This window comes from Passer domesticus, chromosome 1, assembly GCF_036417665.1.
Source record: "Passer domesticus isolate bPasDom1 chromosome 1, bPasDom1.hap1, whole genome shotgun sequence".
Lineage (NCBI taxonomy): Eukaryota > Metazoa > Chordata > Aves > Passeriformes > Passeridae > Passer > Passer domesticus.
Window position 1 is genome coordinate 110,012,278 of NC_087474.1, and position 25,625 is coordinate 110,037,902.

A 25,625-nucleotide genomic window follows, 5' to 3' on the forward strand; every position below is an offset into this window, starting at 1 on the left:
AATCTTTGCTAATAACAACATAATTGTCGGGCATGTAAGTCCCAAAGTCTGCAACAATTCAAAGCTAATGGGGAAACGTGAGATAGGAGGGGGAAAAGTGACATTTGGGAAATACTGGTGTAGAGGGAAGGTGACTGAAGAAAAAAATAAAGCGAGTTTGTTGGATAGCACACCAACACAAAGCAACCAGGTCTATGGAGACCAGTACTTAGGCACAAAAGATAGGGGGATTTTGTTTGCCAGCTTGTTTCTTTCTAGTCAAGAAAAAGGGAAAGAAAAAAAACAAGATAAAAGGATTAAGAAGCTCTCTCTCCTTTTATAATCATGTACTGTGTGAATTTTTCACCACAAGCCACATACCCCTCTCCAGGGTCCCCTCCTAAGAAGTACATTCAGCATTCATCCCCATCAGGGATACAATAGAAAAGCTTTTAATCTCCATTTTCTGCTGCATTATTGTCCCTCTGCAGCATTGACTCCAAGCTAGCAGTTTCCCAGAGAAAATCAAGAACAGGGAAATGAAAACTCATTAAAAAGGATGAACTCATGAACAAGGATCACAGAAGTGCCACTACTGCTGCTTCTGCCTGCACGCTCTACCATGGTGAAGCTTTGAGCTCAACTTTCATGGCATAAGTGAGGCCTGGGCTGAGATTTCACCTCAGTTAAATCTCAGCCCAGGGCTCTTCTGCTGGGAAGGCTCCACATCAGCACAGCTGACACAGCTGGGCAAGCACAGGGCACCCCAGCTCCAGAGTAAGCAGAAGCCTGTGCTTGGCTTTGCATTTAGGAGAGCGAAGGCAAATGAAGGCAGTGTTGAAAGAGCAGGGAGCCCTAAACACTGCTCTCAGACTGACAAAACTGCCAGGCTTCAGCAGTGGAATACAAAGCCTTGACAAAAATTTCAAAGAACAAGGGAAGGACAATTCTCAAAGCAGAAAGAACATTCAGAAGACATCTATTAGTACACTGTAAAAACAGCAGTAGGCCCAGAGAATGGGATAGGCTGGAAATGTTGGGTCATCATTGTTGTTCTGAGGATAACTAGAAAAAATTTAACAGGAGTGAGACATTTTTCTTAAATCAGAAGGAGAAACACAAAACAAAGCAACCAAAAATCCCTGATTAAAGTGAGTAAGATATTGAGAAGCATCATATGTTTAGCTGCAATGTAAAACAGGAATGTTCAGGACAGCGAATGACCTGGACTAGTATGGACCTCACCTTGGGAAATCTGTCTACCTCCATAGCTTGCACTCAACACCAATGAACTTGGTTTACTACATCACTACACTTTCCTAGTCCTAGTGAAAGACTGGGAATATAACGTGCAAACACAGAACAAACAGAAGCTCCCTGGACTAATTCGTGATTACTAATCAATGAAAACATTTAACATGCCGGATCTGTAATAAATTCTAAGCAAGCTAACAAAGTTTGTGGTGCTCACTGCTCACCACAGTTACACACAAAAAAAAAAAAAAAAGGGAAAGCAGATGTTTGAAAAATGGTGAGCTAAAAAATATTGAGAGGAAACATAAGGGACTAGTTGGGAAGGATGAATTTTGTGTTTAAGAGTCAGAGCTCAGTCACAGATTTCCTGCCTCAAATGAGGCATCATTTGTTTCAGTAAATATGTAAATATGAATATTTCACCTAATTTTAGAGGGGTTTGAGAGTCCTTAGACTATGTAGGAAAACAGGCAAATCTTGATATAAGTATTAATCCAACTGAGTTTTGTTTGTAAAGTGCTAAAAAGAAAAGAAAAAGCAAGGAGAGCAGGGCAGTGGAGGGAAAAGAGAGAAAATAATCAAGGAAACTGAAACCATGGGAAAGCAAACCAAACTTTTGCTAGCTCTTGCAATAATTAGTCAGTTATCAGCTCCAGACCATGCAGAAATGGAACAAACAAGATTGAAGGGAAGGAATTAGGCTTCAAATATGTTTTTCAAGGTCCATTTTCCCATGACAAATAACTTACTGAATTGTTATAAGCCAATAGATTTCATCAGAGTCACGTTATCTCACACTGAGCATTATAAATAAAAGCACAAACATTTCCTGGAATTAAGAGTAAAAATCTTCTTTGCCCACAATTCATATACAAAGTATGGAGAATACAGTAGGATGTATCAGGACTGACATCCAGTCTGTATAAGCATCTCATTTTATTCCAACCTAATGTAAGCACAGCTACAATTTCCTATGAAGAGACACTGTGCCATTTCACAAGACTGATGTTCTAGAAGTGTGCATAGGTTTTTCCATTTCTCAAGACAAACGTGGACATACAATTAAGAGAAACCTACAGCTCTAGAGTCTAGAGTCTAGTACTGCACTACTGTCACTGAGGATATTAAAAGAAAAAAAATATAAACCAGACTTACATAAAATCCAGATGAACTAATGCCCAAAAATCCGTTATGGTTTGGTTTTGGGTTTTGTTTTTTTTTTAAGTCAAAGGAAAAGCTGCTCAATTTGAGCAATTCACTTCATACACTTGAGAAAAATCAAGATAAAAACCCAAAGTGGTTCAAGTGGTAATTTCTTATAATATAAATACTAACAGCAGACACAAGCCATGCCCATACTCTCTATCCTAATCCAAGACAATCCTGGAGTCACCACCTAAATTCAGACCACCCAGCCCATGGGCTGCAAGTCAAAGCCTTTCCAATGCCAATGAGAGCTGCCACACATGCCCGATGAAATCAGAGGGGAACTGGATGTTGCTGGGGCAACAAACTTGAGCTTGTTGCTCAAGCTGTCTTGGGGAAGGTGGGTGACATTTCACACCATGGTTTGGGGCTTTTTTAGGTAAGTGATATGGTCAGCCTGTCTCTGCATTTTTGCCATCCATGGAAAGGGAACCTGAATACTTGGTGCCTGCTGGCCACCTGCATTGCAGAGCCTTGCAAAGATTCAGGAGGTTGATATTTACAAAATCTTCTGAAGATGAAAGGTTTAGAAAAAGTACATCAACACATTCAGAGAGACCAGGATCATGAAAGCAAACTAATACTCACCCGCTCCTGACCAGCTGTGTCCCAGATCAGAAATTTATGAAGCTCATTCCCACATGGCACAGTTTTAGTCATGAAGGATGCTCTGGAAATAAGGAAAAAAGAAATTTGTAACATAACTGATACTCTGAATATGTAACCTGTAGACCTCAGTGAGTTCTTCTGGATTAGACTGCATTTGGGGAAAACTCCAAAACCTTGATAAAATACCTGTAGAAGTATAAGTCTCCCTTTTCTCAGATGGGACATATGATACCTATAGATGTATTTTTTTAAAAGAAGGAAAAAGCCTCTGAAGTTCAGAGGGCATTTGCTCATGGGTCCAGGAACACAAATGTTCCTGCCATTCACACGTGGCTTCTGCTGCTTGTTATCTCCATCTTCTTGGTGGCACAGACCTGAGAGAAAGGCAACAGACAACACTGTGTGCCACTTTTCACTTTAACATATGACACTGGATCACCAGGGAACAGAAAACTCATCTGCTGGAGAGCACATGGTAAACAAATGCAAAAAAGTTGTTCTCCCTTTCAAATGGGATGAAGAAGTCTTCATAGTTTCTTTTATTTTCAAGAGGAAATGAAATAGGTCTATATTTTCAAAGTTTTTTCTTTTAGGAAAGAAGGTTACAAATTGATAGGCTTTTTCTGTATTACAGCAGTTAATTTGAAAGCTGGTAGGAGAGACTGCCAAACTCTGGCAGATTTCTATTTTCCCCATCCTATCTGGATACTGCTGAACCATTTTTGTTGTGGTAACATTTTTCCTGGCTCATAAAGATGCATTTGATACAATGCATGGTCGTTACAAAAGCACCGAATGACATCAAATGACATATGACTGAACAAAACATTTCCTGAGAATGATATAGCAGAGTTCTCCTCTACAGCCATCTGCAAATTGCTTGAATTTAACAATGCTGCATTGTTTATGAAAATACTAACTAAGGGGGAAAAAAAGGCAGCATTTCTTTGGTTGTTTGCAGGGTGTGTTCACTCAGTTGTCACTCTCCTTCCCAAACCAACATTTCACAACTTCAAAAAAGGGAAATTTATAGATCCACAGTGGCTACTGTTGATTCAAGGATTATATATTTGAAATAGTTGAATAATTTGGAAGAAAAAAACCCCTTATCTGTGCAGACAAATAATATCACCTGTGTGAAGCTAGCTAGCTAGCTTTTAATCTCCCAATGGAAAAAAAAAATCCCTTTAGTTTTCATAATTATGATAAGAGAGGAAAATTGTTTTCCAAATTGAGCAAAAGGCATTTACTTAGCAACAACAACTACTTGGGGAAAAAGGCTGCTAACAGTTTAGAAGTAAAAAAAAACCCACTCAAGTTGCCATCAATTCTTTCACAGCAAACAAGTCTTCAGCCAGTAATTTTATTCATGACATGCTTCCTTTCTCCCTGTCCACTTTTCTCTATTCTCACTCAGGAATCCAAAATTGCCCTGGAACTTCTATGTGCAGCTTCCAGCTGAGACTCCTCCATGCATTGAAAGGCAGAGCTTCAGAAGGTACTGTCCAACCCTCTGAACAACACACAGCAATCAATACCAATCCTTCACAGATGAACTTAAAACACCTCTGACACACATGCCAGATCAGCTCTTTCCCCCCAAATTACTCCTTTATGTACATTCCATAACAGCTTCCTTTCCCATAAGGGATCCATAAGTTGCATTGGACTTGGAAAATCTGTCCCTAAGATATTAAAAGAAAAATCTGAATTAAAATCTACTACAGGACTATTAGGAAGAATCCTAATGGTCTCATACATGGAAGCTTAGTAGTTTTTAAAGAAGTGATATAAATTAATTATATTTAGTTTAAATTGCATTGTTCCTATTTTAACAAACGAAAATGGGACACACCCTAAACTTAGACAAAAGCACATAGATATAGGGAAACAGACACTGTCCATGTTCCAGCCTAGGCTACCAGAACACTCAACAAGGTATTTTAAGGGCTTCCCACAGTCTTCCTGCCATTACTAAACTATGGGATGACCTGATCATTGTGCGGTCACAGCCTCTTGGGTTGCGGGGTTTTGGTTTTTGTCTTGTCAAGAGCTTTCCACTTTAGACTGCTTTGGATGTAGGACCTCTGGACTTAAATCACTCAGGGGTCAGATTTGAAACCTCACTGACCAGTGAAAACCAAAGTGGTATTTTGTGTGGTACTTACCCAATAGTAGGACTAATGTTATGATCAAAGTGGTCCTGGACAAACCGACAAACGATGCTCGATTTCCCAACCCCGGTATCCTGAAAATCAAAGAAAGCATGACAGTGAGTTAATGAAGTCATATCCAGGAGACCCTAGATGTCAATACTTCACTTGATTTATTTTCAAGAATTAATATTTGACTCTTTCTTCTTGTCTGTGGCAAGTGGGGCACATTACACATTTCAGAAGTAAGTAAGAAGAAGTAAGGACATGGCTTATCCTTTTCAAACATCAGTATTACAAGTGAATCTCCCTGGCCCTCTTCCCAGGACTCCCTTCTCTCCAAGCCCTCTATTTTATTTTATTATAGTGGATTTATATTCCTGTTGCAAGGACTGCAGTCCATCCAGCAGAGCCATTTACTTGTACAAGCAAACCCTGTGCTTTCCAACACATGGTGCATCACACAGCAGAGCCAGAGAAACAATTTCATTCAGGCCTGTTGCACGGCCAGCCCAAGCGAGCTTCCAAAACAGACTAATACCAACATTTTAGCACACTGACAGCACTGATTTAGTGAAAATAACCTTTTCATGGCAAGACAAACTACCCACTTAGTGGAAACTTTGCAGAGGCTTTGGGTGGTTTTGAAAAGGTAGGAATGCAAAGATCTGGATCCCCAGAGATGTGCAGCTCTCCCTGCGCACGCCATGCTAGAGGTCTGCAGTGCATTACTTTAAAGGCAACACAGCTTATTTTCTACACTGCAACATGGCAGACTGATTCCATTTGCAGGAAGAGTCTTTTTTTTTTTTTCTTTCAACATACCAAATCAGTAGGGAAAAATAACAGCAGTATAATAGTGAAATAAAATTCAAAATAACCTGAAGTGGCAGGAGAAAATTTGAAATTATACAGAAATATTATTTGGATATCTAAAATATAAACAACTTTCCTAAAATGCAACATTTTTCAGTCTGTCTGTTCTTGCCCAAAGCCTTGGATGGTAGGTAGAACTTAAATTATACAGGGAATTATCAAGGAAGAGGAGTAACATTATCGCTGTGTCTTCCACAGAATTGCAAAGAGCCTCCTTAGAGACAAAAAGGATGCCAGGAAATCAATACTGACCTTTCCAAGGCATTAACAATGACAGCCCAGGGTCCAATCTAACTCATTAAACAGTCAATGGAAAGTTTTCTATTAATTTCATTGAAGTGATTGCAGAACTACCAGATTGTACCTGGTAGCTCCATTTGTATCCACATTTTAAGATGACTAATTTACACAACACTCTTGAAAAATGCCAAGATAAGACAATACAGTTTGTTAACAGCATGATGCACATAACTATATATTAAAAAAAATAGAAAAGCAGCTTTTGCCCACACATAACTACATATTAAAAATAGCACTTCTGCCTCCCCTATAATCAGTTTTGCAATATGTTATCTTCTTGAGTAAGAAAGAAAAAGAATGCCTGTATTTACATTTCCTTCCACCCTGCTTACATGAAACTGTATTGTCACGCCAGTCTTTATAGACAGCACCTATTAGAAAACCATCATTTAAACTCTCATATTTAATTCAAAGCTGTCCTTAGTCAGCTTAAAAGCCATAATAAATGCTCATGTTGCACAGACAGTTGTTCATCTACTCTGCTCAATCAATAGGAAAAAAAGATCAAAGAGAGGAGCAGTGTTTAAAAACAGCCCTGTAGCCTTTGATCAATAGCAGTAACACATCCTGTTACTATTCCCAAATTTTGCCTTCATTATCGATTCCAGCTGACATCACTGTATAATTACTACACCAGGATAGCAGAACACGCTAAAAAAAAAAAAAAATTAAAAAACCCCTCTGCCCTGAAATTGAGGATCTAATTATTTTTCCAGATTTTAAGTGGTGTAGAGAAACTAGAATTACCACCCACTGGTTGCAAGGAATTAAATTTCTCTCTTGTGGGGACAGCGTTTCTGCCAGGGTGCTCAAAACTAGACATTGACTCCGGTGACCCGACGATGCTTCAGTTTCATCTGCTTCCTCCAGCTCCCCTGAGGAGCCACTCAGAAAGGCAACTGCAATTACAAGAGCAGCCAGGGTCTCTGGCAGGGACGTGACATCCACAAGCATGGATTAAAGCTCAGCTCATTTTCCTGGAACCTCTTCATCTTTCAGTTCGTGGCTCTTACTAATGTTTCATGATAACGTTAAAAGGACCTTTCAAAGTTTCTATTGCTTTCACAACTCACAATGAGCACAGTCAAACTTAAGCATATGCCAGGCACACCAACAGCCCTCCAGAAGCTTAAAGGCATTCTTACACTCTGCTCCTGGGATTGCTTGCACTACCAAGAGGGCTAAATATCCCCCTCGAGTAACCGGAGTGAAACCAATGGACTCGAACCACGAGTGAATCTATTCCTAGGACGAGCACTGCTGCAGCCAGTGGCTGGTGCTTTCCAGGAGCCAGGCACTTCATTGCCTGGGGGGGTTCAGCTAAAACAAGCACTCCCAGCTTCCCTTTTGTTGCCTGGAGGATGCAAACCACCATCTACCAGAGTATAATTAGAGCACAGAGGGGAAGGAAGTAAAATACAGAAAAAGCTTCCTACTTAAGGCAGTGATTATCATTCCATCATGGGATTTAAAACTACCTAGACAGTCCCTGTCACTGAAAACTGTAGTGATACCCATCAATCAAGACATTCATCTGCCTGAAAGCAAAGCAAATCATGGCATATGAATATTATACAACAACTTGAAAACAGCTACAGACCTTAACTTTTACCAACTACAGGGAACTATCTTTCAAGTCTATCACAGACAACAAGGAAAGCAGAGTTGTTGCTTCAAAGAAGTAGAAAAAACATTTTTTTCTCATCAGTGCATTGATATTGAACCTCCCTGCTAAGGCTGTATAAACCTTTCCTGCAACCATTTGCTTTGTACTTTACTACATGGTCTTTCTCTACACAAACCTATTTTTCTAACATCTGATGGGGATGATCTCCCTCATTTTGTTCTTTTTTCTTCAAAGGATTATAGCAGATTTATCAAGCCACGTGCCTGGGTAACATTCAGGCATACAGAAGATTTATTTTTCCAGTTCTCAGAGTTCCGCTATTACACCCCCTAATCTGTTTTTCTGTTTTGTTTTACCTGATGTTGGTGTACATATAACATCAAATATACACAAAGGTATAACACCTTGGCTTATGCAAAAGGTGACAGTGGCACTGAGCAGATTGGATAAGTTTCAGAAACTGAGACATGCCCTCGGGAGTTATGTCACACTTCAAGGAACAGATCCTGCTATTCTTTGGAAAAACCCTCATTCACAGGAAACCCAAGGGCTTCAGCACTACAGTCATTGACTCATGATGATCAAGAGTATACCAATCCAGGAAACAAGTGGCAAGAAGTGAATAAATATAAAATAATTATTATAATTACTGAGAATCAAGGTGTTCACGAATCACTCAAGGAACCAACTACAGGTTTCCCTTTATTCTTTTTCTTCCTCATAAACTTCCTAGCACACTTACAAAATATCAGTTATAAACCACATTGTAGCAAGATAAGCAAAGTGGGTGGGGTAGGGAGGAAGGAAAGAAGAAGAAATGTAATTCACAGTAACTGAGCCACTATTACTTTGCCAGAATAAGTAGCTGGAGCTTCAGAATGTCCCCTGGTCAGCAAAATGGATTCAAAAATCTGAAACTGTATCAGATGTTTCTGATAAATACAAGGAACCAATGTAAGCATGACTAATTCCAGACTTTTACCCTTTAACCCCGGAAAACACATTCTCTGTTCTCCCAAAATCCCTTAGCAGCAGATTTAGGTGCGAGGATTTTAAGAGCGCCAGAATGGAGAGCAGAATGCCACAGACAACAGTGTCTCCACCCACACTCCTGCTCCCGGGGAACCACCCCACTTGGCTCTCATTACTGCAAAGGAGATGAGACTGTATTTCAGGCTAGCAGCATTACAGGATGCTGGCAACTCATTTGTAGGCAAGCAACAACTGAGCTGCTTCTGGCTGATTTGCAGCAGCTTACAGGATGATAAAAAATAATAAAGCAGAAAAAATATGAGCAATATATTAAAAAAGAAAACCATTTTCCCATTACAAATAGGCATTTGGTATATTCGTCTGTCTATTGTTCCAAACACATTTGTCCCAGCAGAAAAAGCTAATGCACAAAAATTAAGTTCTTTAATTTAAATCTGGATGTCCCATTTATATCTTTGCACACAGGTCCTGGTACTCCAAGCACTTTTTCAAACTGGAGAGAGCTGTAGTACCCTGTAAACACATCCCTGATTAGGCTGTCAGTCTGTAGCCTTGATATTATAATAGCTTTTAACAGATTGAGGGTCAAGCTCTATTGTGCAGAGTAACTAATCTCTTCATGTATTTTTTTTTTTTTTTTACATCTGAAATGGAATAAATGTTAGATTCACAAAAAAAAACTACACATATCATGACTGATGACTAAACAGCAGCCCCATAATCATGCACACTGCTGCAAGAGCTTTTTTAGTCTCGACTATGCAGAGTCTTTCTCTGCTATGTTAATACACAGGGCTTCCTAAGTATGTGTAAAATTAGATAAACCATACAAAAATCCTTTATGACTCTAGGAATTTGAAAATACAAACAAAACAAGAACACTAGACAGCACTTCACACGAGGAAATGGCACCGTAAGAATGAATACACTGAAGAAACTGCCTTCTGTCCTTCTAATTGCAAAGTAAGGACAAAAAAAGAAAAAAATAACATCTGGCTTGTAACAACCACAGATCTCATGACTAACTTCCCATTTCAGCTTTAAAGGAAGGTTGAGACACCCTGGCGACAGGCACCACAAAAATCTGCATTAAGAAGCAATGGAGAACTGACCTCTATATAAACAGGGATCCCACACACAGCTCCTTCAGAAGGAAATTTTCTCATCAACTTGGACAAAGCCAGGATTCAATCAAATTTACAATCTGAAGTTCTAAAAATGTTTAGAAATTAAAAATGCCTCTCCCTTCAAAACAATCGTCACAATAACTAAGAGTCACTGAGATATCAGCTACAGACAGGTCTCATTAAATCTGACAGGGTTTAACATGAGTTAGTCTTACAGATCAAAAGAAGAATGAGCCCTAGCAACCTGGAGGGTATAAATACTAAGTGCTCAAAAATCCCCAGGCAAAGTAGTTGTTATTTCAGTAATAATATGAGAAACATTTGGACCTGACAAGTCTTCATCCTGTCCCGCATGCCAGAAACTGATCCCACAGCTCATGTGGCTTCCATCAAATTCAGCAGGACTTCCTTGCACCTAACAGCAGGGATGCATCTGCTCCTCAGAGCCCATTTGTGCCAGGCTCCCCAAAAGCTGAGCAGCCAACCACCCTGACTTGAGCAAAGGCACCACAAGCATTTGGTGGCTGAACTCTTCCTTTGAGGATCCCTGATCAAGAGAAAAAGAGTGAGACCAATGAAGTCAGGGTTAATTCAGTGTAACCCCCAGGAAGCCTCTCATGGAAAAGCTTTTTCATCAGGTACAGGGCTGGAATTACAAAGCTGCTCACACTGATGGAACTCAGGGTTTCAGCCAGAGAGCAGTACCAGAGCCCACCAGCAACCTGTTCTGAAGCTTTCTCCAGACAGGTTAGCATCAAGAAGTACAATTAAGGGCATGCACCACAAACATCTGTGGTCAAATTTGTCTTTAGTACAGTGCGATAATAGCACCTTCTGTCTTTCTTCAGACAAAAAAAAACAAAAAACCACCAAACCCAAAACAAAACAAAAACCCCAGGGTTGAGGAAACATACAGAACTGGGGTGCTGTCAAAAAGCTGTCTCACTCTCCTGGAAGAGGATCTGCTCAGAGAGGAAGCTGGCTGCTCTTCATTGTTAAGGGAAGCAACTATTCCTGGCTCCCTGTTACATATTCACACCACCGGACACTCTTGGCTGATTCATCCCTAAGTGAAAAATAATAGAGGAGCCAGTTTATGCTCAAGATTTCCCAAGTTAAATTCCACTTTTTGTGCAGAGAGGAAGGAGAGGTCCTTGTCTGGTTCTGAGCAGAGCTTTCACTACTGAGGCATTAAAGATGTCCAGATGAAAACACTTGAATTGGTATGAAGTTACCAAAAAGGAGAAAACTGTCCTTTATTATCAATGCATTTGGTATTTTATATACCAAAAACAGGCACTGAAAACCTTTGCGACTGGCCAGGCAAACCTCGGATAAAAAGACAGAATTTAAACTTTAGGGGAAGAAAAACAATCAATGAGTCACAAAAAAAAAAAAAAAAAAAAAAGCAGAGAGACCATTCATTCCAGTAGCTCTGTAAAGCACAGCTGGTTTTGACTTGGCAAATCAGCCTCTCCACATTTGAACAGCTCTTCTTTCCACTGCCAGAATCGGCCACGCTTTCATTTTTGATTTACAGTTGAATCACCCTGGCCCACTCCCATTACCCTCAGCAGGACTTTGATGGAATCTGGAAATTCACAGCAGTGTAATCGCATCTCAGAGCTGCTAAATGGTTTGCATTTCATTAGCTATCATCAAACAAATTGCAAGGCCTGCACTGTAAAGTATCGCTGGGCTTTAGCAGAAATGTAAGCTCAGCTCTGGTCAAGCCTGGTGTCCAAGAGGAATGTCACTCCTTGGGCACGGTCTGGCATGCAGCACTGAGACACCCAACCTGCATTTTGAATGCTTTCAGGGCTGCCAGCTCTTAACCCAAAGGCATGTGACATCCTAAGGCTGAGCACAGGATTATGGCTGTCTTTTAAATTCCAGTGGAGGTAAAAAAGCAACAAGCTGAAAAATAAATTAAAGCTTTGCAATTTGCAGCCTGCTTTAGTCCTCTGTGCCCGCCTTCAACATTTTAATCATTACTCTGCTGATCAAACGCAGGTAGCATTGCAATACTTTCCATGTCTTACTAATCCACTTACAGCTGCTCTGGAAGGCTGTGACAGGCAGCTTGAAGAGCATCTGAAACTGCCTTTGGATTTTTATCAACTGTACGAACATACAAGGAAGAGCTATGCACAACAGATTCCTGATGGCAGTTTCCAAGGGCAGTATTTTAATCCAAGAATGACTCTGCCCAATAAACTTTTTGGTATCCTTAAACACGTCCTTCGCCCTTCCCTGTGTTTGGGTATCACTTTCAGTTGTCTGAAAACACTGCTGTAAGGAGAAATACCTTGCAGGAGACCAAGGTTCAGACACCCCTGGGACTGAATTGAATCTGCCAAGTGTCAGGCTTGTCCCAGGGAAAACGAAGCCGTGCACTGTGGAGTGGTGTCTAGGAAGAAGTGCAAAAGCTTCCCACCTTTATTCAGTTTTTCCATCTGCAAGATGTATCAAGTGGGCAAAGCTATCACTGCATAACTGCACAGAGGAAAATACAAGAGCAGCTCTTAGACTCACACACTGGCTCTCAGCTGCTGCACCAAGACAAAACTGCCTGAGGCTTCAGCCTGAACCAAAGGGATGCAGGTACAGGTGCTCTGAAGCCTCACTTCCGCAGTCAAAATATTGCAGGCATCTCATTCGGGACACTAATGATTTCTGTAAATCCCAAATTAAAATGTCATGGCCTTATACCACCAGTGATCTTCAAGGAATTTCTGCAAAGATCTGGGAGATACTCATCTGCAAAGCAAATTTTTGAAAGGGAAGAACTAGGACCAGAGCTGGCTCCCACAAGTGTAATTTTGCTGTCATGCACTTTCCTGAGTGAAGGGTACTTGCCAAATGAACAACACTCACACTGAATACTGGAACCCAGCTGCCCACAATCCCAACACATGGATCTCACTGCAACTCTGTTTTGAGAGGGAGGATGGCCACCACTGGCCTTCTCTGGCGGGTTTACCCTGGCTGGATTCTGCAGTGTCTCACTTCAGTAGGAACCACCATAGTTCTTCTGGTCATCTGCCCCTGTGTGAACTTTACATGAAAATCCCTATTTGCATTTCCTTTTGTTGCATTCCCTTCTTCAAACTCATAATATATGGTAGTAAAGGTGTCTTTTAAGTCAGTTGGTACATTACTCCCACTAAGTTAGGATGACCTATGCCAACTCCCACACACTAAAAAGCCCTACACATCATTTCTAATTGCTTTCAGGCCAACAGTGCTGTTGCAGAGCACAAATCAGCTACAGAATCAGACTTCTTCCTCTGGAACACATTAGAATTATATTAATTCCCTCTACACGCAAAAGTGCAGCACTTGTTCTACCCACAATCAGGTCAGTCCTGTTATATCAGAATGCAATCCTTCCTCCTAGTGATGCAAGGACTGCATTTGGCACAGTAATTCTTGGCTCTATTGTTCTCAGCTCACTAGCTGCTATATGAAAATACTTATTTGATTTTACCTTGCAACAGCATTATGGGGATGTAAAACAGTGATAGTTCTAAAGCATTCAGACAGTACAGTAACAAAGAGCTATTTAAGTTCTTTAAGAGATAGTCAAGCACTGAGTGTATTTGTTTGGTATTTATATGTATCTTCAATACCACCCATATATTTCTAGTGGCTGTTTTAAAAGAGAAAAACATTTGCCAGTCAGGGCTTACTGTATCCTCCTGTGGTGGGCTGATGCTGCCTGGAAACCAGGTGCCCGCCAAAGTCATCCTATCACTGGGCAGAGAAGAAAAAATATAACAAAAAACCTGTGGGTTGAAATAAGGACAGGGAGAGACCACTCACCAACTACTGCCATGGGCAAAACAGACTCGAAATGGGGAAATTAATTTAATTTATTGCAAATCAAATCAAATCAAAGTAGGATGATAAAAAATGAAAATTAAATCTTAAAACACCTCCCCTACACCATTATCTTTTTCCTGAGCTTTACTTTACTCCAACTTCTCTACCTGTTCCTCACCAGAGCATTGTCCCCTCTCACTCCTCCTGAGGGGGAAGACTCCCCACATTCTTCTGCTCACATGTGAGTCCTTCCCATGGGATGCAGCTCTTCCCAAACTGCTTCAGCACAGTCTCTTCCATGGGGTGCAATCCTTCAGGCACAGACAGCTCCAGTGTGGATCCTCCACGGAGTCACAAGCTGGGCCAGCAAAGTTATTCCAGTGTGGGCTCCTCTCTTCATGGGTCCACAGGTCCTGGCAGGAGCCTCCTCCTGCATGAATTTTCCATGTGGTCACAGTTTCCCTGAGGCATCCACCTTTTTCAAAATTGTCCCCTCCATGGGCTGCAGGAGGATCTCTGCTCCGGAGCCTGGAGTACCTCGTCCTCTCCTTCTCCACTGACCCTGGTGTCTGCAGGGTTGTTGCTCTCACATATTCCTCTGCAATCTGCTCTTGTGCAGCAGTTTTTTCCATTTCTTAGCCATGCTACCCCAGAGTCACTACCACCACCACTGATGGGCTCAGCCTTGGCCAGTGGTGGGTCCACCTGGAGCCAGCTGGCATTGGCTCTGTAGGACACCAGGGAAGCTTCTGGCAGCTTCTCACAGAAGACACCCCTGCAGCCCCCCCACTACCAAAGCCTTGCCATGGAAACCCAATACATCTCTGAAAGGAAAACATCATCTGATCCCTTTTACAGGTTTGTTTTCCTTCAGTCCAGATCCATTTGAAAAACATGTACAGTGACTGACCATCTGCTTCACCTCAGAGCTGAAGGGAGTCTACCTACAGCCCTGTCCACCTCTGTTCCCAACGAGTTCCCAAAGCCAAATGCCTGCTGCCTGACCAGTTCTGGCACCCTTGCCAGTGTGATTATTCAGCATGTGGTTTCCTTCCACACACATCCTGCACACATCTTCCTGTGGAATTAAACTCGGGCCTGCATAGCTGCTCAGTATCTGCAATACCTGGAGCCAGAGAATGCAGTCCTACTGGTCCTGGAATCTGCAGGCTTCTTTGGAGCCATCAAGCTTCTTTGTAGTCACAGGCCCCTTGCTCTCCTCCAGATCCCAGCCCAGTTCAGAGACAACAAAATCATCTAATGCCCAAGTTTCAAATGCACTTTAATATTTTGCTACATGCTTTTCTCTCTTATACATAAAAAAGAGTATTTCCATCCCTCCCTCACAGACTGCAATATTAATTACAATCTCTTCAACTATCTACTTTTGTCAAAGACATACCCAAAGATCACAAGCAACACCAAACCATAATGTACAAAATCAAGCACTGATGGCCAAAAGCACTTTCTCATCCTACCAAAGTGATGTGTATGGCCAGAGATAAGAGAGACTGAAGAGCAGCTAATTCTGTATTGTAGTGAATGCTAGCAAAGATTCAGTTTGCCAGAGACATTGCTATATTCATGCATGTAATATTACATCAAACCAAAATCTTTCCTAGAGTGTTTCCAAGATAATTGGCATTATTCTGCTATCATCACTAGGGCTCCAATCCCAAGCTCTTCTTGCTGAGTTATGGCATGGAGAATCACAGAATCATAGAAAGGGACCTTAAAGGTCATCTACCTCCAACCCACCCACCATGGGCAGGGATATCTTTCAATACACCACGTTGCTCAGTGCTCCACCCAGCCTGGCCTTGAACACTTTCAGGGATGGGGCATCCACAGCTCTGGGCAACCTGTTCCAGTGCCTCACCACCCACACAGCAGAAAACTTCCTCCTAATATCTAATCCATTCATCCTTGCCCTGCCACTTACACATGATAAAATGTCCCTCTCCATATTTTTCTTGTAGGCTCCTTTCAGGTTCTGGAAGGTCGCAATTAGGTCACCCTGAAGCCTTCTCTTCTCTTCTCTTCTCTTCTCTTCTCTTCTCTTCTCTTCTCTTCTCTTCTCTTCTCTTCTCTTCTCTTCTCTTCTCTTCTCTTCTCTTCTCTTCTCTTCTCTTCTCTTCTCTCCCTTCCCTTCCCTTCCCTTCCCCTCCCTTCCCTTCCCTTCCCTTCCCTTCCCTTCCCTTCCCTTCCCTTCCCTTCCCTTCCCTTCCCTTCCCTTCCCTTCCCTTCCCTTCCCTTCCCTTCCCTTCCCTTCCCTTCCCTTCCCTTCCCTTCCCTTCCCTTCCCTTCCCTTCCCTTCCCTTCCCTTCCCTTCCCTTCCTTTCCCTTCCCTTCCCTTCCCTCTGAACAGTTCCAGTTCTCTCAGCCTTTTGTTGTACTAGAGAAGCTCCATCTTGGTGGCCTCCTCTGGACTCTCTCCAACACGTCCATGTCCCTCCTGTGCTGAGGACCCCGGGGCTGGATGCAGCACTGCAGGTGGGGTCTCACAAGAGCAGATCAGAGGGGCAGAATCCCTTTCCTTGCCCCGCTGGCCATGCTGCTTTTGATGCAGCCCAGAGTGTGTTTGACTTTCTGGGCTGCAAGCTCACACTGAGAGCTCAGCTCATGCCCAGCCTCTCATCCAGCAGAATCCTCAGGTCCCTCTCAGCAGGCCTGCTCTCAATCTGTTCATGCCCCAGCCTGGAGTGATACTCATTGCCCCAGTAAAGTATTCCACGTGTCTGCTGCACATTCTCTCTTCCAGGACTTACAAATCATGCTGCTCTTCCACAACCTGCCAACTCTTTTGTTTATGAAGCTGACACAGGAATGTAAAGTGATCTTGATTTATGAGAAAGGGGGCTGTGGAGGGAAAGGGACAACAAAGCTATTCTTCAGGAATAAAAGCAACACTGCAGCCAACCTACCTCTGCTTCACACTTTTTAGAGCTCACCTACTCTGGTAAAAAAAAAAACAACCAACCAAACAAAAACCAACCTAAAACCTAAATCCATATTCTAATTCCACTGTTCATGCTTAATCACTGCATCTTACTATACAAAAAGCAAGCTAGCCACAGTGCTATGCTACCATGAGCGTGGACAGCAAAGATAACAGCCTTTGATTGTTGCTAATATTATTTAGAAACTGCTTCCCCATATCAAATTTCCAGCTAATTCTCTGTGTCTTTTCTTACACCTTTCCTTCCCGTTTCCACACAAATTATCAAATTCAGAACAGCAGCTGAGCTGCCAAGAGAAATGGGGGATTTTAAATTGAAATCAAAGCAGAATCTCAATCAATTTCTTATGCCCTTGTCAGCATGTGGTATGGGCGGCTGTGGAGAAAGAATTGCTTAGCCTGGTGAAAAGGAAGAAGGAACTTTGTGTTTATTTGCATTCCTTCAGCTCAAACTGTGGCTTTTGGGGGCACTGGCTATTCATTCAAGATGCTCAATTCCGTGTTTTGAACTGCTTCTACAGTTTCAAGCAGGAGCATGATCTCTATAAAAATCAGCTGCAAATAAGGTGGTATCAATCTGGCTGGCTAATAAGATGAGAGGATGAAAGGAGAATGAAGAGGAGCATCTTTGAAGGGTCACACACACACACAAATCTCCTTCAAAGCGGCACATGCCAATGAATGAGCAAAAATCCTTCCCACTGGATTGCACAGGGGACTCAACAGTAAAAAGCCTGAGGATATCCTTAATGATATCCTTGCTTATGCTCACACTACAGTGAAGCAGCTTTTGAGTACAACAGGGTGGTCACACACTGTGCAGAAGCAGTCCAGCCTTTGGGGTACCCCGTTGTCAAACAAGGCACCGGCTGATTCAGTCACAGAAAACAACTTTGCATCAATAAAACTGACTCAAGACTGAACCCGTGGCAAGAAACAGAACCCGTGGCACTACCTGACACAGCTGCCCACCAAAGCAAGCTCCATCACAAAACCCAACACCACGGAGCCTTCCGCAAGGGCTGGGCTGTGCGGCACTGCACGGCAGGGCATTGCTCTGGGCAACAGCTCCACCTGGTGACTCCGGGACCGCGGGAGGAGGGAACCGGCACCACTCGGCCGGGCTGGCACTGCAGCGGAGGAGGAAGGGACACTGACCCAAGGGCTGAGCGAGCTGGGAGCCAAAAGCCTGGGGAGGGAGGGAAAGAGGACAGCAGGATGAACTTGCAAGAACTAGAAAGGTGAGGCAGACTGAGAGGGAAAGAAGAGTGCCTGAGCACCTTCCCTTGGAATCACAGGCATCTCCCACTGCTGGTACCACCTTGAGACAATGGGTAGTGTGAATGTGGCAAAGGCAGCTTCAAAGGAACGCCCCTAGCCCACAATTAATTTATTGTATTAATGAACAAGGAAAGGAAAAAACCCACAAAACCCATAAAAACTCCACACAAACCTGCACAGTATCGACAATGTTATATGCCACAGAGGAGAAGTTTTTGGGTTAATTTTTAGGAGACTGTATTTGTGGGACTTCATGGAGTCAATATCACGTGAACAAGAATCATACCTCTAATTGCCTTTTACTGACCACTGGATCAGAGAATCCTCCTGACCATGGTATAACACAGACCAGAAGATAAACCCACTAAACCCACCCTGACAGGTGCCTTGTAAGTGGAAATAAAGCATGTTACAGAATCATAGAATTACAGAATGGTTTGGGACAAAAGGGACCATAAAGATCATCTATTTCCATCCCCCTTGCCACGGACAGGGACACCTTCCACTAGATCAAGTTTCTCAAAATCCCATCCTGGTCCTGCACACTTGCAGGTACAGGGCAGCCACAGCTTCAAACCACGGCGTGCTTTCCTACCACCCTAGCTCACCCTAATGACATCTCCCTGCTGCCAGCTTGCTGATTTCCCATCTGAACTCCATTACAGACTCTTAAGTACAACCTCTCCAATGTTCACCACTTCAATTTTCGGTGAGGATGAGAAATGGGCCCTGGTTTGCCAAAGGTCACACTCCCAACACCAACAAAATAGGAACTAAAAGCAAACTTCACAGATCACTCCAGCAAGTCAAACCTCAATCAGGGAGGAGATAAATAAAGCTAAAATAATTTAAAACTGCAAGTACTGCTTCAATGCCTACGCAATTTTATTGATAGTAATGCCTGGATTTTGGCAATTCCAATTGTCAAGAGTTCATTTTCTAGACAAATTTGAGAGACTTTTTAACATCTGCATGCTGCCATCCCTTTCCTACCTGCTCTATCTCAAGACACACACGCAGTCACAAAAATCCACTTGATGTACTACTCCTCCTGCAGAGAAATTCCTATTTAAAGATACAGTAAAAAAAAATGTGTGAATAGTATCTACTTAGAAATCCTCAAAATTGTCCCTGAAGTTGAAAAATTAGGTAAGGGAAGTAACATACAAGTCACTGTACCTCACACTGTCTGGTGATAATGAGTATTGATTGCAGGGGTTTTATCTCTATTGGCCATATGCACACACACCAGCATAACAATTCGGTTAAATATCCTTCATCACCATTGTGCAATGCAGTGATCACAGAAACTAAATTTAGTTTTCAGACTACATGCATAAATAACCTGAGGTTTTCACAGTTAAGTAAACACATTAAGCAACAGCATCCTGACAAATGTTGTTTTCAAATACAACTTGCCAGAAAAAAAAATGGGATAAAAATTCTGTGTAGTTCTTTCCAAACCAAATTCTTTTCCTAAATGAACCTTCCCCACATATATTGTAACAGCTGCAACTTTCAAAATACTGGTATGATGAGGAGATAATCTTTGACTTGAGTTGCTGTTTGACACAATTGCTGTTCATACTCCGACACCCTACCTCTTTTCATTGTCAAATTCTATCATTAGGGGTCATGATTTAGAAATACAGGCTTGTTAGTGTCACCTAGTAAATATGAAAACAAAGTAATTTATATTCCTGTCCCAACACAGAAGATCTCAAAAATCTTCCAACCAGTCTGAAATTGATAATCCAATCCAAACACTGTAATTTCACACTGCGGACTGCCAACAAGCATCAAGTAATTTTCTTTTATTATATGAAGGCAGTGGCTCTTACACAAGCAACAATACGCTCATCAACCACAGCATTTGACAAAATGGCTCTTGTGTTCAGCCTGCTATTTCACTAGTTAAAAAACTGTCCAGCAATTGCCTGGGAAAACTGTAAAAGGGCTCAATTACCCTCAAATTTGTCCAAACAAGCTCAGTAAGCGTTATTCAATTCAATGTTCAGACATACTCCCCCCAATTTGTAACTGTACCACCTGCAACCTGTTACTGCATTTCATAGCAGAGAGGAAGAAAAAAGCCACATAAATTATGAATTCCAACTGAAACACTAGTTGAAACCATCAGTCCTGGAGACAAGAAAGCCCAATCCCTTCTCCCTTACAGCAAGAGGCAACTGAGAGGAAGAAGGCAGTTTCAGGGGGCAGCTATAAAAACACACATTTCCTCTAACAAACAGGAACCAGCCTCATGGCCATGGATCTTTGCTCCAAATTAGCAGAGCCTTGGTATTGGGTATGTCACCTACCAACAACCAGAAGGAAATAACTCTTCCTCTGGTCTCTACTGGCCAAGGCAGCTGGACATCATCAGCCTTGAGCAGGTCAAGGAAACACCACAAGGGTGGGACAGGAACTAAGGATTTCATACCTGGAATTATTGCCAGAAACTCTGCCCCTGCTTATCAGTTCCTTTCAGCTGATACAACAACCTGCAAAACCAGCAGCCTCTGGTGACCATCTAAGTTGTGAGCTGGTCTCCTTTATCAAGCAGCCTAAAGGCTGCCCAGCTGCTATGGGCACTCTCTTTATGCAAGCTGCTTGTACAATTTGGAAAGCAGCCTCCATCAACCTTCCAGACACAATAAAACAAGTTTCTTCTCCAGGGGGTATCAGGGGACAAGTTGAGAGTTTCTGAAATTTGCCATTATTTGTTATTTACAATTAACTGCAAATTACACGTAGATACTATGCATCCATGTGGACATTATGAAAGAGAGGCCTAAACTCCTGGAAATTGGAGGTTTACATGTTCTGAATTTATGTGCAGGATGGGAAATGGACAATCGAAAGTTTACCTAAATCTGTGTTAAGAAATGTTTCACCCAACTGTTAGGTTTAATTAACTTCAATTAGTAGTGATTTCATTTCATCCCACCTATTGTCTGGAGTTTTCCCTAAGAGAGCAAAAGTTTTCCCTAAGGAAACATCACCTTTTATTTTAAACAGCATCATATAAAGACCCGCCTGGTGCTTTCCCCTCTATCACTCATGCAAGCACACAGAAGAGATAACAGCAAGCACGGTATAATAAAACCCAGGGCTGAGGTTTTATCTGTGGATTTACTGTGTGCTGCTGTGAAGTTACTAAAGCTAAAGCTATCTGCACCAAACAGGCTCATAAACGGGAGAAATTATCAGTGCAAGGCTGTAGCCCTTGAGCAGTTGACTTCTTGAATGTGTTCACCTCCCATTGATTTCATCAGGAACGAAATGCAGCAACTTCTAAAAGCTGGTAACACTAGCGCCATGAAATTCAACTTTTTAGGGAAAGGCTCTTAAGCAAAACCAGCTGTTGTTGCTCTTACTGTTAAGAGCAACTCTTCCCTCCATCACAAAAATAACTAGGAAATCAGTATCTAATTTACAGTATCTAATTTACAAATGACTTGCAGAAGGAAATTTTTATTCACCTGGCCATGTTTTTTCATTTTCACTCAAAATCTGGGAACCAGAAATGGTCAAAAGAGTATAGAGTTTGCCAATCTCAACTGAAAACACACTGGGAACATTTCAAATGGAATGCTGAACCATGGAGTTTAGTACATTTAAGGACATCTCCTCAAAGGACAAAGGGGTAGAAGAGTGCATTTCATCTTTCCCTCCAAAGTAGCAAAAGCCACACAGAAGGTACTGAGGTGTCACCCTCAAGACAGACTGTCTGGATACTAAACACTTCCAGTGCCACAGCCTGAGTGTTTGGGACTACATGGAACTAACTCCAAAGTTCCCACAGATCCCAGACACAGCAGAACAGGCACAGGGATTGAGGAAGACACACCAACTGGCCAATGAGATCCCACCAAAGCTTCCCCGTGTCACACCTGTGACAGTGTTTTTGACTGGTTGAGAGATACAGCTGAATTTAAAGCAATGCAAACAACAATTCTGGAGGCTCCACTGGCCAAAAGTGTTTTGAAACACAAATGAAAAAGCACTAAGACAAAGTCAGGGTTTTAAAAAAATTCAAAATGAAACTGAAGACTAAAACCAAGGGAGAGGTTGGCAGGGTTTTTTCAACATATGTTATTATTTCTACCATGTTTTGTTGGTTTGCTCTGTCTAGCTTTCTGTTTTATTATCTTCAGCTTCTCTTTCCCTTGCTGCTGACTTTACTCCTCTGTGTTCCCCATTCCCTCTCACCAGTACCCCTACAATGCTCCCCAACATGTTCTGCCCTGGTGTCACAGTTTCAGTACTCCACCTCCTCCTCCTCCTCCATTATTCTCTGTTCCTCCAAATCTCCTCCATGCCAACTTCCACACCCCTTTTTCTACTGATCTGCACATCCTTGCAAGTGTTCAAGGCCCTGAGCAACGCTGTCTACAGAAATGTGTCCCTGCAGGGGGGCTGGAATGAGATGATCTTTAAGGTCCCTTCCAACCCAAACCATTCTTTGGTTGTAAACTATTCCTGAAGAACATTTTAGTCTGCAGGGCAACCACTCTCCTTCAGACAATCTCTTTAAATTTGGATTTATGGTGTCAAAGGTTCGCTTTCTCTCTGCCTTTTTCCACATCAGCCTAAGGGAGAAGACAAACCTGGCCACAAGATAGAGAGTAGTAGCTGAGATCTACCTATCTGGCTTTAATGTCAAATGACAGGAATCACTCACAGGCATTGTAAACTCAAATACTTAATTCCCTTAAACATTTTCTCTTACTCTCCACACAGCAGTGCATTCAGCTGTGCATTGAAGCATGTGCTGAGCTTTAAGCATGGGATTCAATTTAGCCCATGCAGCAAAGGCTGAAGGATGCACCCTGATACTCTGCTGAAGAGGGATTACCCTAATGCTCAGAATCAAACACATGCTTAAGGATGCTACTCAGATTAGGGTTCCAGTAACATAATCTCAAATCAAATTTACGTTATCTGGTTTTGTCCAACTGCCATTTTTGCCACAAAAAACATTCTCCAACTGTCTAATGCCCTGGCATGCATTTATTCTTTTCAAGCACACACACTGCAGAAAAAAATAAACAAGAAATATCCAAGGCAGAAAAAAATCCACATCAATTTAAGACAGAACAATCGATTCTGAAGATTATTCCCATAAACTACACTCTGCTGCTGGAGTCATAACACTCGAAGACAAGGTTTAATTCTCTCACTGACATTTAACCAAACCAAGAAAAAAACAAAGTTCAGCTTTCCTTGGATTTTCCACAAGAGCAACAACATTCAAAAAAGAAAACCGCTGGTGTAAGGGATAATGTAGCAAAAAAACCCCTATGTTTGTAGCACATTCACAAAATTAATATCCTAAAAGGAAGCTTGTCTACACAGTATTGAAAAGGCTGAAGTCAGCATGGACTATGCACCATGAATAACTTCTGGCCTAAAGGTGGTTGGAGGCTTCCTGTTCATACAGCTTTAAGAAGGTATATTTCAAGTGTTGCTATTATGATTCTTAAAATAGCACTTAAATACTTATATTTAGTATGCAAAGGAAAAGGAAAAAAAAATATAGATAATGAGCTTCCTAGTTAAGAAAGAACATACTCCCTTTCTCATTTCCTAAATCCCTCCAGGAATTAATCAGGTTGTGAGATTCATCCACCAAAGTGGAAGTGCACCCTTACAGGCTTATAGTGGTGTGTATCAGTCACTGAGAGGTTCTTTTTTTTTTTTGTGGTTTGAGGGTTTTTGATTAACAGAGACTACCTAAAGCAAACAAAATTAGTATTTGCTTCCAGGGATAGTAGAAGATGCTCAAAATGAAAATTGTCACTGTACGTTTACCAACACCTCCAACATTTCAGCTGTAATATTCTTCTAAATCCTAAATTATTGACTACATAGTGATAACATATTTTTACCCCCTTAAATCAAGTAGCTAAAAATGGAAGTCTCAAGAATCAAGCTGAACCTTGGTGTGGCACCAGACAACATTCAAGGAAATGCTCTTTTCCATCCGTCTTTGGCAAATCTGGTGATTCCCAGTACAGCTTCTCTCTGCTGGCACACACCAGATGTTGACCTAAGGATTCTTTCTTGCCACTGAATTCCCTCACAGAAAGAAATGGGTAGATCTGGAGAACTGACACAACATCAACAATGAAGATGAGTTATCAGTTACCAATTACAAGCATATGCTAGAGAAGGTTAAAGCTATTCCAGTTGTATCCCACAGGTCATCAGTGAGCGTGGAAAGAGATGCGAGTGACCTCAGACATGTTCTGTCACCCAGAAGCACAGCTTTGCTGATGAACCATGAGATCCTATCAACACTTAAGTTTTGTTTGTTTCAGAATTAAATGGGCCCAAATTTATTTTTTTTTCAGAATTAAGCCCGCTCTAGGAATTTCTGGTAACTCATTTTGGCTCTGTAGACAGGCTTTAAAGGGAAGGAGAATCTGCTTCAGAGAGCCCCTAACTGTAGGTGAATTCCTGTAAGAGCCTGGTATTTATAATTCACAGTTTTTTATAGTCCCCTGCAGGGACTATAGTCCCCTGAGGGGTCCAACCAGGACACCCAGTGACGTCTGCAGCATCCTGTCACTCTGCTGACAAAGGAGGAAACAATAACTCAGGGACACTAAGTATTTAGTGGCTGGATTTCATGCACATGCACTTCCACATGTTGCCCAAATAAGAACATATTCTGGCCAAAACAAAAAGTGAAAAATCCTAACTTCTCTACCCTTGCCTGCAAAAAATATAAAACCCAGCATTTCTGTTTAAAAATATCCCAGCAAAAATAAAAAGTGTTTGTTCCACTGCCTGTTGTTCGGCTTTCAGCACAGCCCTGCAAGGCCAGAGACCGTAAATCAACCACTGGCATGTGCTTACACAAGGCTGTGCTCCCAGCTGGCCTCCCATCCACCTCCGCTGGCGGCTTTCTAAAGCTTGGATTTGTCTTTTGGCAGTGCTGTTCAAAACGGCGAGCATTCACGGAAAGGGTGTACAAGATGATTCAGAAGAAAACTGAAATGTGTCCCTTTCCTGGCATCCTACAAACTGAGATGGAATTTTAAAAATTTCCTTTCACCTTGACCTTGACACCACTACCCAGCCTCTACAAGGTATGTAGTGAGAAGAAAAACAACCCTGTAAGAATAAAAACATATTTTATTTTGGTTTACTTTGGAAGCACGTGTCCCATGGCAGCTCCAGACACCTTCTGCAGAGTTATATTCACATCAGCTGCCCTTGGCCTACAGTCAGGAGGCAGTGGGGGACACAACAAGGAGCAAAGCACTGAAGGCTTGCTCTGCCCTCTCTGAAAAGCATGGGATGATCCAACTCATTGGCATGATGATCTAACCTATAGATGTGATTAGCACTGGATGGACATAAGACTTGCAGGCAGCTTGTGAGTAGACCAACTCTACCCAGCTTCCAACCTCCTTTCCCAACCC

General features: G+C 42.0%; 1 protein-coding gene across 1 annotated transcript in view; it reads right to left on the reverse strand.

The window, feature by feature from the left end:
• The window catches only part of RAB31 (RAB31, member RAS oncogene family), a 57,450-nt gene that overhangs the window by 25,006 nt on the left and 6,819 nt on the right, over positions 1-25,625 (reverse strand). The window contains exons 2-3 of the mRNA XM_064433770.1: positions 5,217-5,296; positions 3,028-3,109 (exon numbers count right to left, since the gene is read on the reverse strand). Of these exons, the coding sequence (XP_064289840.1) occupies positions 3,028-3,109; positions 5,217-5,296 (162 nt within the window). The remainder of the gene's footprint in view (positions 1-3,027; positions 3,110-5,216; positions 5,297-25,625) is intronic.